Raw genomic sequence first — 14,937 nt, 5'->3', positions numbered from 1 at the left:
TTCCAGACACTATAAAAGTGGAGATGAATTAAACTTTCAGGATGATTTTGACATGCAGCTGATTGATTTTCAAGTAGTCAATTTGGAGGAAGAAATTTGTTGACCTCAGAGCTGACTTGGAAAATATTGAAAAGGAGCAATTAGAAACAGGAGTAACAAAGAGAAGAGCTGAAAACAAGGTACTAACGACTTGGAATACTATTCCAAAAAGTTTTGTGTGTTTATAAACCCTTGCAACAGCATTACTATCCATTTTTGCATCTAAAAATTCTTATGAATCATTGTTCTCAGTGATGAACTTTGTTAAGTATAGGAGTAGCCTTACAGATGAAACTAGTATCGCCTACACATCTCTAAAAGATAAAATATAAACCTGATATAAATAATCTGTCATCAGTGATGCAGAAGTCTCATTGATGCTAAATAAAACGTCCACTATTTTTCTTTCTCTAGTTTTGATTTGATGTTTTTATGATGCTAAAAAATGGTAAAGATTAACTTCTGTTTAATGTATTATGTAGGTAAAATAACATTTTATTTTATCTGTAATTTTTATGTATTACTTGTAAGGGATTAAGAATTAATAAAATAATATCTTTAATTTTACTTTCTTTTATTGCGCTTTAGTCAAGTAAAACGATTATAAGATTGTGCACTCTAATATATTGAAAAAACTTATGTCTGATTGATCTTTATAAAAAACAAAAAGAAAAAAATTCAGAATTATTGTTTACTCTTTTGCTGATGTTAAAAATTGTGTCTTTAAATTGTGTGGCTGTATATGGCAGCTACAATTACACTTAAAGGCAAATAAAAATATCCAAGCTATCAACAGGGTAGAAGGACTTTTAAGTAAAAATTTTGTCATTTTTTACATTCATTCAATCTTACCTGACTTACAATAATCATTCTTACAATATTCTTTGATTTTATGCCCTAGTGTGATTTTTGATTATTTGAAAAGGCTCTCCCAATACTTAAAAGATACCACATAATAATATGTTCCCCAAAATTTCAGTTGGCACATGAAAAATTTTGCATAAAAGATTTGACGATTTTGGCACTCACAGTTATAAAGGTTGTCCACCCCTGGTCTAGGATGTGGAAGATCTGAGAAGTGTGAATGGTGGATGGCTTGGTGGTTGGTTTGTGGTTTACTCGTGAAAAGACAGCAGAAGTTGTACTGCCATTACAATGGATACAGAAGCACACAAGGTAATAAAAAATAAATAGGTAAATAAGTAAATAACATGTAATGTAAAAGAAAACAAATTTAGAAAAAAGTGACCAATGTATCTGCATATAAATTACATTTATAATCAAATGTATTTGTATATATTAATTAATTTTAATAATCTCAGAGGACCCTGAGAGCACGTCCACTGGCTGCAGGGGATGAAGGATCCCCTGCAGCCAGTGGACAACTAGATATGAAGGGGTGGTATGAATATATTGAATAAGGATGCAATGATTAACAGGGCCACATGGCTATCATCTTGATGACAAGAGAAGTGACTCTCCTATGGTTCCCTAGTTAGATCTATTTTCTTCTTCCACTTTCTTTGAGTTAGACCTCTAACTGTTATTTTTCCTATGTGGCTTCTCTTGACCAATTCTTCTTTAATTCCAATTCTGATCCTATTAGAGTATTTGTGGGCTAAGAAGTCTTTCTGCTTCCTTCCTTTATGTACTCTGCCTCATCCCTTTTTATAGGGTGGGGGGGGGGGAATATTGCAGCTGTAGCAAAAGCAATCGTTCTAAGGTAAGGAAAGCCTGAAATTAAGTCACTAGGTCCTCCAGATTGGTAGCTCAGCACAGAGCACAACTCTACCTAAAGAAAAATCCTGAAGCTACATTAACTGGCAACAAGGATAAAGCTGGATGAAATAATGGAAACTGACTGTGGCTATGGAAATGGCTACAAAGTTTATTAGCAAAATTGAAGAGATAATAGAACAAATTAAGGAAAAAACTTAGGAGTGAAAGTGCTCACAAAAAAGTACTGAAGGAGGTTTAATGGATATATATATATATATATATATATATCTGTGGAGCAGAGTAATAAAATGAAGCATGTTAAGGCTCCATTTTATTATCAAAACAAGAGATAAAGATATAAGATTGTAAATTGGGAAGCCATAAATGAAAGGCTGATTAAAGTAATATTATAAATTCTCATGGAAAGGCTTAGACGTTGGTTATGCATTTTACTAAATAGCTTAAGGAAATTACAACATATACTAGATACATTAAAATAAATTTTAATACATTTCCAATATTTCGGCAACGTCACGTTGCCATTTTCATAGGAACTTAAAAACAAGACACGTGCACGCAAGCACAACGAACAGCTGTAAGCTGTCCTACTTTGGCCAAACAGGCAGGACAACTAATATCAGAATTTCAGAACACAAGGACTACATCCGGTTTCACCAATACAGCCACTCTGGTCTTGCAGACCATGTGCTGGATACCCACCATAGAATACGGTGGAAGAAAGCCACGATAATACACTGTAGTAAATTCAAATACGAAAGGCTTTTCATGGAATCAGCCTCAGCCCTAAGAAACAATCCAAACCTCAACAAATTTGGGTGCATGAGACTGCCCCAAATTTGGAAACCTACATCAGAAGACCTTCAGCCCAATCGCCCAAGAATACAAACATTGCCCACCAGGGGAGCACCATCAGGACTTTTAGGAGAAAGAATAGCTTCCTGCCTCATCCTCATTTACTGTTTGTTGTGCTTGCATGTACGTGTCTTGTTTTTAAGTTCCTGTGAAAATGGCAACGTGACGTTGCCGAAATATTAGAAGTGTATTAAAATTTATTTTAATGTATATCCTAGTATACGTTGTAATTTCCTTAAGCTATTTAGTAAAAATAATATTATAAATATTTGGAAGAACACTAATAGTGATTAGTATTTGTGCCCCTACAGATGATTCTCAGTGTTAATCAAGATTAGTTTCTTTGAAGACCTAAATGAAACTTCTATGGATGAAAGATCTTCAAAACAAGAACTTTTGATTATGATGGAATTTTAATGGGCCAAGTTGGGAATAAACAGGATGTTGATGTTACAGAATATTTGGAGAAACTATAGAAAATGATAATGGAAGAAAATTAACAGAAGTATGTAAGGGACAAGATTGCTCTGTTAGGAACAACTTTTATTGTCACAAAGATATCCATAAGTTTACATGGGTGTAACCTACTAAGAAGACGATGTCAATAACAGACTATATTTTAGCTAGAAGAATAATTATTCAGGATGTCACAATGCATGTAGGGGGAATGGAATGCAATATAACAATACTGAACAATACCTCTTAACAAAGTTGCTTTCTTAGAATTATGAACCCCAAGAGACAGTTTCTCCAAGGGATGGAAGAGAAATTGTTGAGCCCAGGTATACCTTGTATGCTGAGCCTGCTGCAGGATGATAACATTTACAAACTATATCAGCAGTACCTAAGGCAAAAAACAGATATAAATGAGGACTGCAATGCTTCTGAATAACATTGAAATCTGAAAATGCAAATTTGTGAAGCAGCTAGAGGTAAAAATAGAAAATTAATGTAGAGGAGGAGGAGTAGAGTGGATGACAGATGATTATGTGCAGATGCACACAATTTACACATAACAGAGTTCTTTTGATCTTTGAACATCTTGAAACTGTGTTAAGGAAAATAAAGCTAAATTTATAATGTGATGAGATTAATTGGATTCAAGTTCTGGGTATCAAACATTTTGCTATAACTAATTAATCTCTTCATTAGCTATTTGCACTAATGAATTAATATATTAACATGATTAATAAGATTATTATCTGGTTACCTTAGGATGAGTCTGAAAGAAAGATAAATGCAAAATTATATTTCAAAAATAAACTAATTCTAAGCTGGATGGAATTCATCTTATGTAAGAAGATATGCAAGACTTGTAAATGAAGAGTTCCAAACATCAAAAATGTCATTTACACTGACAGAAAGGGAGTGGGTGAGAAATATGTATTGTTTTAAAAAGGCTGGCAGAGTAGATGATATTGTAGAACCACCACAGTGTCATCAAGCTTGTTTAATTGGTTTTGACAGGTGAAAGATGTAGTATCTTGAGTGCAATGTGAATTCAAATAATCTGAGAATATCACCAGGAAAGCCTTTTTCTTTTGTTCAAATATGTCAGATAATAAAATACTGGTAAAAAGATTAGATCCAAATCAATTAATGTACCAGAGGGAGGGAACTAAGTGACGGCCTGAAATAATGTTTTGCCAATTTATAAATCAGAACATACATATATAATTTACCACAAGGATTGAGAAAAATATTAGCCCTTTGGATTTCTAGTAAAGCATAGATGCTTGAAGGTTTAACATAATGCTCATGTACTTTTTGTTTAACCCACTATTCTAAGAAGTGGTTTCATTTAAGAGTTTATTTAGTTATTAATTTAAAACTGAACAGGATCACTAAAGATAGAGTTTAGAGAGAGAGAATTATGGCTGAAGCCTAATATAACAGATAAAATATCACAGTGTCATAGTCTTAGCTAGGAGAATTATATATCATGTTATGTTTTAAGTTTTCTTTTCTAGTTAGCTTTCCCATTTTGCAGGATAAAATAAACAAACAAACCAGTTTCTGGGAAGAAAACCCCTGTAACACACATACATGCTCACACAATACAAGCAAACTCACCTTCAATGCCCTTATAGAGGTTCCTCATGTTTTGGATGGGATTTAAATTCAGGTCTTTTCAACTAAACGACAGTACCTTCTTACCTTACTATGCTACAGATGTGGTTTCTAGAGATATGTTACAACCATATGGTGAATAGTGTCCCTTACAAGTAATAAAAGTTTTCTGTGACTATTTCAATATTATTTCACCTAAGTCAGCATGGGTAATAATAATAATAATAATTAATCTCCACAGAGTCCTAGGATTCACTACAGGAGACCCATTATGAGAGAGAGGGATATATCATTAGTGGGATTCTTACAATGAATCTCCAAAACAATCCAGTCCTTACATCCTTGCTAACCACTCTCTCACTCAATTTCCAGGAATGATCTTGTTCTCTCTTCTTACTGATGCATTGAAAAATTTCTTCTGCATCTATCCTATAAAATATTATTAATTTTTATGTTTCTATAATATTCTACCTATTAGCAAACTTTTGCAACCTACTTAACTTTAATATCTTCTCAGAGTATGCATTCCATAAAACTGTTACCATTTTGTTTACTTCTGAATAATTCTCTTCACTACTTCATTTCCCATTTCTTATTCCTGCTTGGAGTAGAGATAACAAAGACTAAGTGAGACAGAGAGATTCGATTTCTGGGTGATTTTTTTAAGCTTTTCTTTTGTCCCACTTTTTAGCAAGTCTCCTGAATTTCAATTCTCTCTTTACTATCACACTAAGATCCTTAGGCTCAATTTCTTGCAGTGAAGTCCTGTCAATGTAATGTATAACTGTTAATGTCTTCAATCCAAAATGCATAACTTTACGCTGTAAAAAAAATTTCGTGTGATGATACTGCGTTCCCCCTTTTTACGGGAGTTCACAGTACCATCTAGTCTCCCCAAATTTTATCCGGGCTCCGGAACCGGCATAGGCTGATGAATCAGACCTATGGCTGGTCAGTATTTCTGACTGTAATCCATGTGTCCTCAGACCGGTTTGCCTGCTTGCAGGATGAAAAACACCAGATAAACTGGCAGAAAAAACCCTGCTGTACACACCCAAAACCGGCTAACTTGGCTATGGCTGAGGAAGACCCTTAAGCTCCTCACGTCGTTGACGGGAATCAAACCTAGGACGTTCCTTCCCAAGGCACATGGTTGCAAAGCGCAAAGCCACTAGGCTAACCGTGCGGACACTTTACGCTGTGAAATGTTGGAACAGATGGTAACCATGATTTTTTTCCCCCCAATGTCAGTCTTATCAAATCCTCTTGCAAACCTCTGGATCTGTTTAATTTATTACTGCTCTCCCCAACTTGGCATAAACAGTGCAGAATTTGATATATTCCTTCAAATTATCTTCAATATCATACATCCAAATTAGGAAATTAGTATTCTATTAATGATGCTGTTATTCCCTCCTAATGAAGTGTGCTTTAAATTCAGTTGAGGTATACTGGAGGATGGGACATGAATTTAAATATGGTATAAGTGAAATGCTTGGCTTTAAATTGCTGGCCTGGAGGGCAAGTGGATAGTTCCACTCTCCAACAAACAGATCATGAGTTTGAATCTCAGGAACAGATATTCGTGAATATTTTTATGTACAATATGAATTTCAATGCTTCTGAGACCACCACATAATTTAGTGGGCTTGAAAATATTTGGTCTCTAGAGTAATGTTTTTGAGTGATCTGACCCCTGGTCCACCCAAATTACTAAGGTTTACAACCTTTAAAGAAGGAAATCACATTTAAAAAAGAAGTCACTTCAAAGAAAATTTTATTTGCTATTATTGATGTAAGTCTCTATTTATATAATATAGCAAATTCATAACAGCAAACTGTTACAGGCAAAGTCATAGACTTTGCTAATCCATGAATTCCATTTCAGTAAGTGGTCTGCCTAAAATATTGAACTCTAACAATCAGTTATTAGTGGGATTGCTAATCAGTTATTAATGGGCCTTATTGAATCAAGGGTCTCTGCTAGCAGTCCTAATTTGGCATCATCTGTTGTATAGAGAGAAGTTTACATGTTTTATGATGAAAATGACTCTCTACCAGATTTGTGAAAATTTAATAGTCACACATTTTAATTTTGGGGAATGTTTCATAGATGCTAATGAAAATAGTCTCAATGATCTATAATGACTTCTGCACAGTAGTCTGATTTTCTTCTACCTAAGCTCATATGAAGGCATATCTAAAGCAGGGTCTGCCAGTCTTGACCTGCAATAATAATGGCTGTGAATGTATTTTTATGTTTTCAAAGGCAAATGTCAATAGATCCTATGTGTCCATGGAAAACCAGATCCCAAGTACAGGATATCATACTCTCCTGGATGTGATAAAGGTGAACAGATGAGGGCTGCTAGTTTGATATATGGTTTGCATGCAGTGTGGAGCTTATATTTATTAAGCATTCAGTCTATCTTTTCAGATGTTAAGAGATGTAAGAAAATAAGGATATAAGAGATGGCAACAGTTCTTCTGTGGTCCCATGTATTAAGGGGATATAACAGGGCATTTAGTATTTTATCTATGTTTTGAGAGTTACAGTCACTGGCTAAAAATGTGCAAGGGTAGGCAAGTTCAGTGGCAAAAGCATTGAAACAAACTATTCTGATTTCATGTATTAGTGCGTTAAGGTTTTAATGCCATATTGTTGGACTCCATAGTGTAAATTCTTGGGTAAATATTTTTCAGTGTGTGCAGGCATGTGTAAAACCTGTGTGTACAGGCTTTATACAAACAGACAAAGATTATAAACCATTTGAAAGGCATGTGACTAATGGCAGACAGACTTCCGTTCTGAAGTGTATTTTAGGATAGTGGCTGTTTAATAATAAAAATTAGCAACAGAATGAAACTTCAGAATAATTTGTTAACAAATTCTTTGCAGAAAGATGCAACTTTTTTCAGTAATTTAAACTTTCTTCTTGGTGTATTAGTATTTGTGACAAACTATTTATGTTTTGATGATAGAGGTGGATATAAAACCAGCAACATATTAGTAGCTATAGTAATAAATAATTATCATATTTATTTTGTTCATTCATGATATGAGTTAATTACAAGACTACAGATGGACAACTGCCAACATATACTCTTATCTACACATCTGAAGATACTTCACACAGATAATATCGCAAGCAAAAGCATAGCAATTCAGTAAGTGGAAACTGAATTTAGCAAGGCAACTTAACAGGTTTGCCTTCTTAAAAAGATGCCAAGACACTAATTTGTTTTAATCTGACATAACTGTGTCAGATTAAAACAAAAGTTTCATTTGGCCAAGGTCCAATGCATTTACAAAGAGGCTAGCCTAACACTAATACAGGAGTAAATCAACTCTTATCAAGCAGAGCTTTCAAAAATAAATACAGCTATCAATACTGTGCATGAGGAATTGTATGAAATACTGAACTGTGGACAGTCTTTTTCAATATCTCCAAAGCTGCGGCAAATAATGAATTCAAAAAAATTAAAAGCTGGCACCTGAAGTCTTACTACAGTGCACAAATAGGTAGACCACAACTGTATGAAGATCCCATTGCTGTGAATTTATCATCCCTAACCTTAACCAGGAGATACGGAAAAATATCAAACTGATTACATTATAGTAAAGCAAAGATACAAGAATAATGTAAAAAATTGCTGCACATATCCTGGAGCTGATATTTACTCTGACCACAACCTACTATTCATAGAAATAAATGTGAAACTAAAGAAAATAAAAGAAACTATTAAAAGGAAAAAATGGAACTTAGAGAAATTAAAAAATACCAAGGAATTTGGAAATAGATTGGAGAAAGAATTAGAGGAAACAAGTTTTGTCAAAACTGAAGATCCAGAAAAGAAATGGGAACAAGTTAAAGAAAAAATAAAGAGGATTGCAGAAGAAATTGGATATGCAAAAGCTAAAAGAATAAAAAAACCTCGGATAACTAATGAGATAATTTCTCTAATGGAAGAAAGAAGAAAATGGAAAAATAAAGACATCCTAGATGGGAAAATACAATATAGAACCCTGAATGACAAATTGAGAAGGGAAGCAGAAAGAAGTAGAGAAGACTGCCTTAAAAAACAATGTGAAGAAATGGAAAATTATGAGAGAGGAAAAGTATGATCTTTTATATGAAAAAGCAAGAAGCATGAATCACAAGAGAAATGGAATTCAAGCTAGAGGCATAGAAAATAAGAATAGGAGAAATCATAACTGAAGAAGATAAAATCTTAATGAGATGTAAGGAATACATTGAAGATCTACATGACAAGGAAAATGGACCAAATGACTAAAAAAGGTAAATGAAGATGATCTAGGCCCAGAGATTTTGAAGACAGAAGTAGAAATGGCTATTAAAGAATAAAATGTGGAAAGGCAGAAGGAATAGATGAAATACCTGCAGAATTCAACTTCAGAAGAAAGAAATCGAAGAAATAACCAAAATAATAATTTAATTTATAACAAAGGAGAACTACCAAAAGATTTTATGATCTTAATATTTATACCTATACCAAAGAAAAGTAATGCAGTGAACTGCAAGGATTTTAGAACAATAAGCCTCATTTCCCATACATCAAAATACTTAAGAATCTTAACACGAAGAATTGCATCTAAAGTGGAAGAATTTCTTGGAGAAGATCAGTTTGGTTTCAGGAAGGGTAGGGGAACAAGAGATGCGATTGGACTGTTAAGAATAGTAAGTGAAAGAAGTCTGGAAGTGAATAAAGAAGTTAATATCTGTTATATAGATTTTGACAAAGCTTTTGACTTTGTAATATGGGATAAGACAGCGGAAGTAATGGAAAAGATTGGTATAGTTTGGAAAGACAGAAGGCTAATTATTTCACTATATATGGGACAAATTGCCATGGTGAGAGACATATATGGTAGAACAGAACCAGGTAGCATTGGATGAGAAGCAAGACAAGGCTGTTCCCTGTCACCAATTTTGTTTAACATGTATTCTGAAGCAATGTTAAAAGAAGCACTGGAGAATTCCGAAGAAGGAATAAAGATTGGAGGTAGACAGATATTTGCAATAAGATATGCAGATGACAAGGCATTATTATCAAACACTGAAACAGGACTACAACATCTGTTGAATAGATAACTGGAATCCTGTATCAATTATGGAATGAAAATTAACATCAGAAAAACAAAGATAATGAAAATAGCAAGGAAATAGGCAAATATGGATATCAGAATAAATGGGGAAAAATTGAATCAAGTAAAGACATTTAAATATCTAGGAAGTGTTATTAGCAGATGGAAGATGGAAGATGCATGATGGAAGATGTAAAAGTGACATAAAAGCAAGAACAGCAATGGGAAGAGATGCCTTTAATAGAAAATGGAATTTATTCAGAAGTAAAATGGATAGAAACCTAAAGAAAAGACTAATAAACTCTTATGTGTGGAGTGTTGTCCTCTATGCAGCTGAAACTTGGACACTGAAGAAAGAAGAAATTAAGATTTTGGAAAGTTTTGAGATGTGGATTTGGAGAAGGATGGAAAAAATCAAATGAGCAGATAAAATAACTAATGAAGAGGTCTTAAAAAGAGTAGAAGAAGAAGAAAGAAGTCTGTTAAGGAGGATAAAAAGAAGCATGGGAAACTGGATCGGACATATTCTGAGAGGGAAGGAATCATCAGCGATACCATCGAAGGAAAAATAAACGGGAAAAGACCCAGAGGAAGAGTAAGGAAAACGATGCTAGATGACATGCTGAATGGAGACAGATACACAACCTTGAAAGAGAAGGCTCAGAACGGAAGAGAGTGGAAGGAAAGTTTCTGCTACTAAAAGAAGAACCTGCTCAATTGCAGAATAATCAAGAAGAACCTTAATGGAAGATGTCAACTCTTGCTTAATCAAAGTCAAAACTTTCCTATTTTGACTTTGATTTCTGTCATATTTGAATTTGATTCCTGTCACACCTAGGCTAGCATTGAAATTGGAAATAATAGCATATGTTGACATGGGATATAAGATCTATCTACCATAACAGCCAATATATATATATATTTTTTTTTATAAATAACAGCCTTAAAAATGCTATACAATAACAACAAGACTTATAACAAAAGCAGGTGAAGGTATTGCTACTATTCTGCAAGATAATTCTACATATCAAATTTAAAGTTTCTAAATTACAAAAAAAGTACACAAAGGATTTTGTTAACAAGCTCAAATCTTTTCATATAGAATGAATAAGGCTATACAGAGCATCAAAAATTCACTAACTTGATATCCCCCCCCCCACCCAACTGAGGATAGGATGCAGTCTTACATATAAATTTGCTAAACAGTTGGTAAAATCCTGCACTAATCCCCCTCCCACCCTAAACACACAAGTAACACTCTTTCCTTTGGAAAAAAAAAAAAATACTGTTCATTTAAAACTATATTAACTTCAGAAATCATGATTAGCATTAACATTGCTTCAATATTTATTTATTATTATTATTATTACATGACACCTCCAGGGAGTCCAATGGCTCATTGAGGGAGGGCACCCACTCTGCAACTCTGTCTCCACCGCTAATTCACCAACCACAACGAACTGCAACTACAATTATCATCTACACCATCGCCATCTACTGACCACCACCACAACTAGTATTTTCACAGACAATCACAAACATCCATGCCCACGGCGGGATTTGAACCTGCGGCCTTTTGGCTGGAGAGTGAATACACTAACCACTCAGCCAACCAGGCTGGTGCACCATCTTTGGTTTGATAAAGTCTCATTTCCTCCAAGCCATATCTGAATTATTCAAATTTGCAAATATATAAAAACAACTGGATGGAATAGCAATGGGATGTCACCCTTTCTTCACCTTTGAACAATTTCTGCATAGAGCCCTCAAATCTGTAATCTGGCTACTTATGCATTTGCAACTTGGCTCCATGATCTTGACAACACATTTAAATAAACAATATTCAAAAATCCACTTCACAATAGAAAAAGAATTATATAGCTGCTTGCCCTTTCTGGATACATTAGTTTCATGCTTGTCAAATTGGTTAACAATCTTTTTTTTCATTTGATAGGAAGCTAACACAGACACCGGAAGATTTTTACACAAACAATCACACTGTCATCCAGTCCTAGTATGATCCTTAAAACGCTAACACAGAAAGTTAAGGTATTTTTTCCAATGACACTGCCCTTGCCACTGACCTCACCTTTCCTTGCTACACAATTTTAACAAATGGCTATACCTCCTCCCTAAAAAGTCCTATCATCTCTCCTTTCCTAATAATACACACTAATAGATAAGACCACAGCCAAAATGTTATCATTCCTTATATCAAGGATACAGATAAAAAGAGAGCTAGAGTGCTTAATAAATACAAGCTTCACATTGTTCGAGTTGTATATCAAACTAGTGACTCTTATCTGCTCATCTAAAGATAAACTCCATCCTTTATCACATCCAGGAGTGTGTGAGATGCTCTATACTTATTAAATGGCATACCATTCTTACTCTGCAATGACAAATCTTTCTGGTTCTGAATCTGTAGAAAATTTTAAGACTGCATAACACAAAAGTTCTCAACAGAAGCTAATTCTTTTGTAGAAATGTATCTAAAAAGAGTACTGTGAAACTCTTCTCCATAAATTGAAATGACTAAAGCTTTTTTTTTTTTTTGGTTGCTCTGTTAATTTCAGGACATTATTGGTAATGTTTTATTTATTATTTTTATTTAATTGTAAATGCAATTATCCTTTTCTCATTTAGGGCTAATGAACTCTGATCATGTGTACCATCATTTTTAATACAAGACATCTGAAAACACAGCCAGAATACTAATAAATGCAAGCTCTACACCATTTTCAACAAACATTAACTTTAAATTATATATTTAGTTTAATCCTTTATCCAAGTTTACACTTGGACTTCAGGTGCAAACAAAGTTTGCACCTGAAGTATCTTCAGAACTGGGGCAACTCATGGCAAAGGTGGACTAAGTTCTCATCATTTTCTTTAGTATCCCATAATGCAAAGCACATCTCCTTGCATGCGTATAATGTTATGCATTATGGGGGAAAAAATTTTCAAACATTAACTGTATTCTGAATAGAAGCTATAGAACAAACAAATTTCTAAAGAATTTTAGCTATTTGGGTATGATTTTTAGTGAAGATAGCAAATTAAATATGGACATAGAAAACAGAATATGTAAAACGTGTATAATTGGGAGTCAAATAAATAAATTTATATAAAATAAGAGAAAAATTAGTCAAAACACTGAACTAGTAGTAATTATGGATCTGAGAACTGGGTTAGAAGTAAAACAACTAATTAAAGATGACTAGAGACCACATCTCTTAGAAAAATTAAGAGAGAGAACATCAGTAGCAGAATCATATAAAAAATGAGGATAATAAGAAAGAACTTGCTACTAACATTCTGAAATGTGAGGACAGAGCCAATCTAAGATGGTAAGGTCACTTAAACAGAATGGCAGAGAAAAGATTAGCAAAACTTTTTTTTTTTTTTTTTTTTTGACAGGAAGAAGACCCAGAGGAAGTCCATTATCTACGTAGATTGATATGCTAAGAAGTGCCTAAGAACACTAAAATATGAGATCTGACATATTTTGAATATTGGAGTCCTGACATATAATAGAATAATTGGGTGGAAATTTGCTGATAAAAAGTTAAGAATGATTTAAATTTTTCATTGGTACAGTGATAATATCCTGTACACCCCCCCCCTCTCCCTGAGGGTACTTTTCATGAATTTGATGATGAACTTTTATCATAGATTAGACCACACTCAACTTCAGTTTCAGTGTATTACATCTCTGTTATGTGAATTTAAATTGCTATTCCAATTCTATGCTTGTGAACTTTTTCTACTAACACAAAAAATGTTCATGAGACTTGGAAAAAATAAAACTGTTAATTTGTTTTCTATTAAATATTCTTCCTTATAACCAGACTGTGTTGTAATTTATAACTGTCATAATTGTCTGTAAGTGAAAAAGAAAAAAAAAATTTTTTTTAACTTACCAAACCTTCCTTTAAGCCAGACATATATCAAAATGCATTTTAACCCTTAATTAGTTGCACTTTTTTTTTGCTAGATAATTAGTCGCATGGGGCTTATTTGACCTCAAAATTAAAGTTATGATATTTCTTTAATTTCTCATGAAATGTTTTTATTTATTATAAGGTTGATTATGGTGAGTAAATAAACAAATCATTAATATTGCTTTATTTTTATATTAATTATTAACATTTTCATTTAGTCTTATTTTTCCATAGAATTATTGTATCTTACTGTAGAATCCTCACTGCAACAAAAGCTCAGACATTTTTCTCACTTTGTCCTTGTTTTTATGATCCTTTGATCTTGGATATATTACACAGTGGCCCCAGGAATATCCAGAAATAAAAACATATATCACTCAAAAAATACTCATGTAAGTAGTCATATGGGGTCAGAACATCAGAAATCACGCCTTACTCACAACTGATTGCGCCAACAGCCGGCATTGGTGCAGGAACAACAAGAAACTCAGCTACTTGAAATTGCAACAAAAATCTGTCATTGGTTTTGTCAGAAATTGAAATTGAATGATGGCTGGGATCAAATAAACCCCATACGACTAATTAAAGGTTAAAAAGAAAAAGTATCTAATAAAATAAAACAGTATACGAACTTTCAAGTAATCATTATGCGTTATTATAAAGGGCACACAATCTCAGACTATATGTTCTACTGTCAGCTAAAGGAAATGGTATACTGATGCTCTAAAATAACAAAATTATCTCAAAAAGACTTAAAAGGTTTCTCATATTAACTTAAGGACATGAACATTTTCAGGAAAGCTGGTATTTTAAAATGAATATGAAACAACTTACTTTTTGATTATTCTGAGTTTTGTTTTCTTTAAAATACTTCAAATCCTATAAAAAATAAAAACATGCATCTACAGGAAAAGCTTGTGAATATGCTTTATTATTTCATCAATCATATTAAAGATAGCAACCGTTTGGTCTTTTCAAATGGTACTGCCTTATCACACTACTGTAGTCACTCATATATATATATATATATATATATTTTTTTTTTTTTTTTTTTTTTTTTTAAAGAATAAATATTTAATGACTTAAACCGAGATAAAATATGAAGTTTTAATGAAAATGATACAACTAGTTTCAGCCTTTTACAGCCTTCTTCAGGTATCCACTAAAGGTAGAACACAGTAATAA

At 33.3% G+C, this 14,937-nt stretch overlaps 1 protein-coding gene across 2 annotated transcripts in view; it reads right to left on the bottom strand.

Annotated features, from left to right (window-relative positions):
• The window catches only part of SWIP (strumpellin and WASH-interacting protein), a 557,147-nt gene that overhangs the window by 127,369 nt on the left and 414,841 nt on the right, over nt 1-14,937 (bottom strand). For both annotated transcript variants that reach the window (XM_090402140.1, XM_090402141.1), the window contains one exon: nt 14,587-14,631. In XM_090402140.1, coding sequence (XP_090258266.1) covers nt 14,587-14,631 — 45 coding nt within the window. The remainder of the gene's footprint in view (nt 1-14,586; nt 14,632-14,937) is intronic.

This window comes from Typopeltis vanoorti, chromosome 12, assembly GCF_054136105.1.
Source record: "Typopeltis vanoorti isolate ZY-2024b chromosome 12, IOZ_Tvanoo_1.0, whole genome shotgun sequence".
NCBI lineage: Eukaryota > Metazoa > Arthropoda > Arachnida > Uropygi > Thelyphonidae > Typopeltis > Typopeltis vanoorti.
This window is presented reverse-complemented; position numbering and strand designations above follow the sequence as displayed.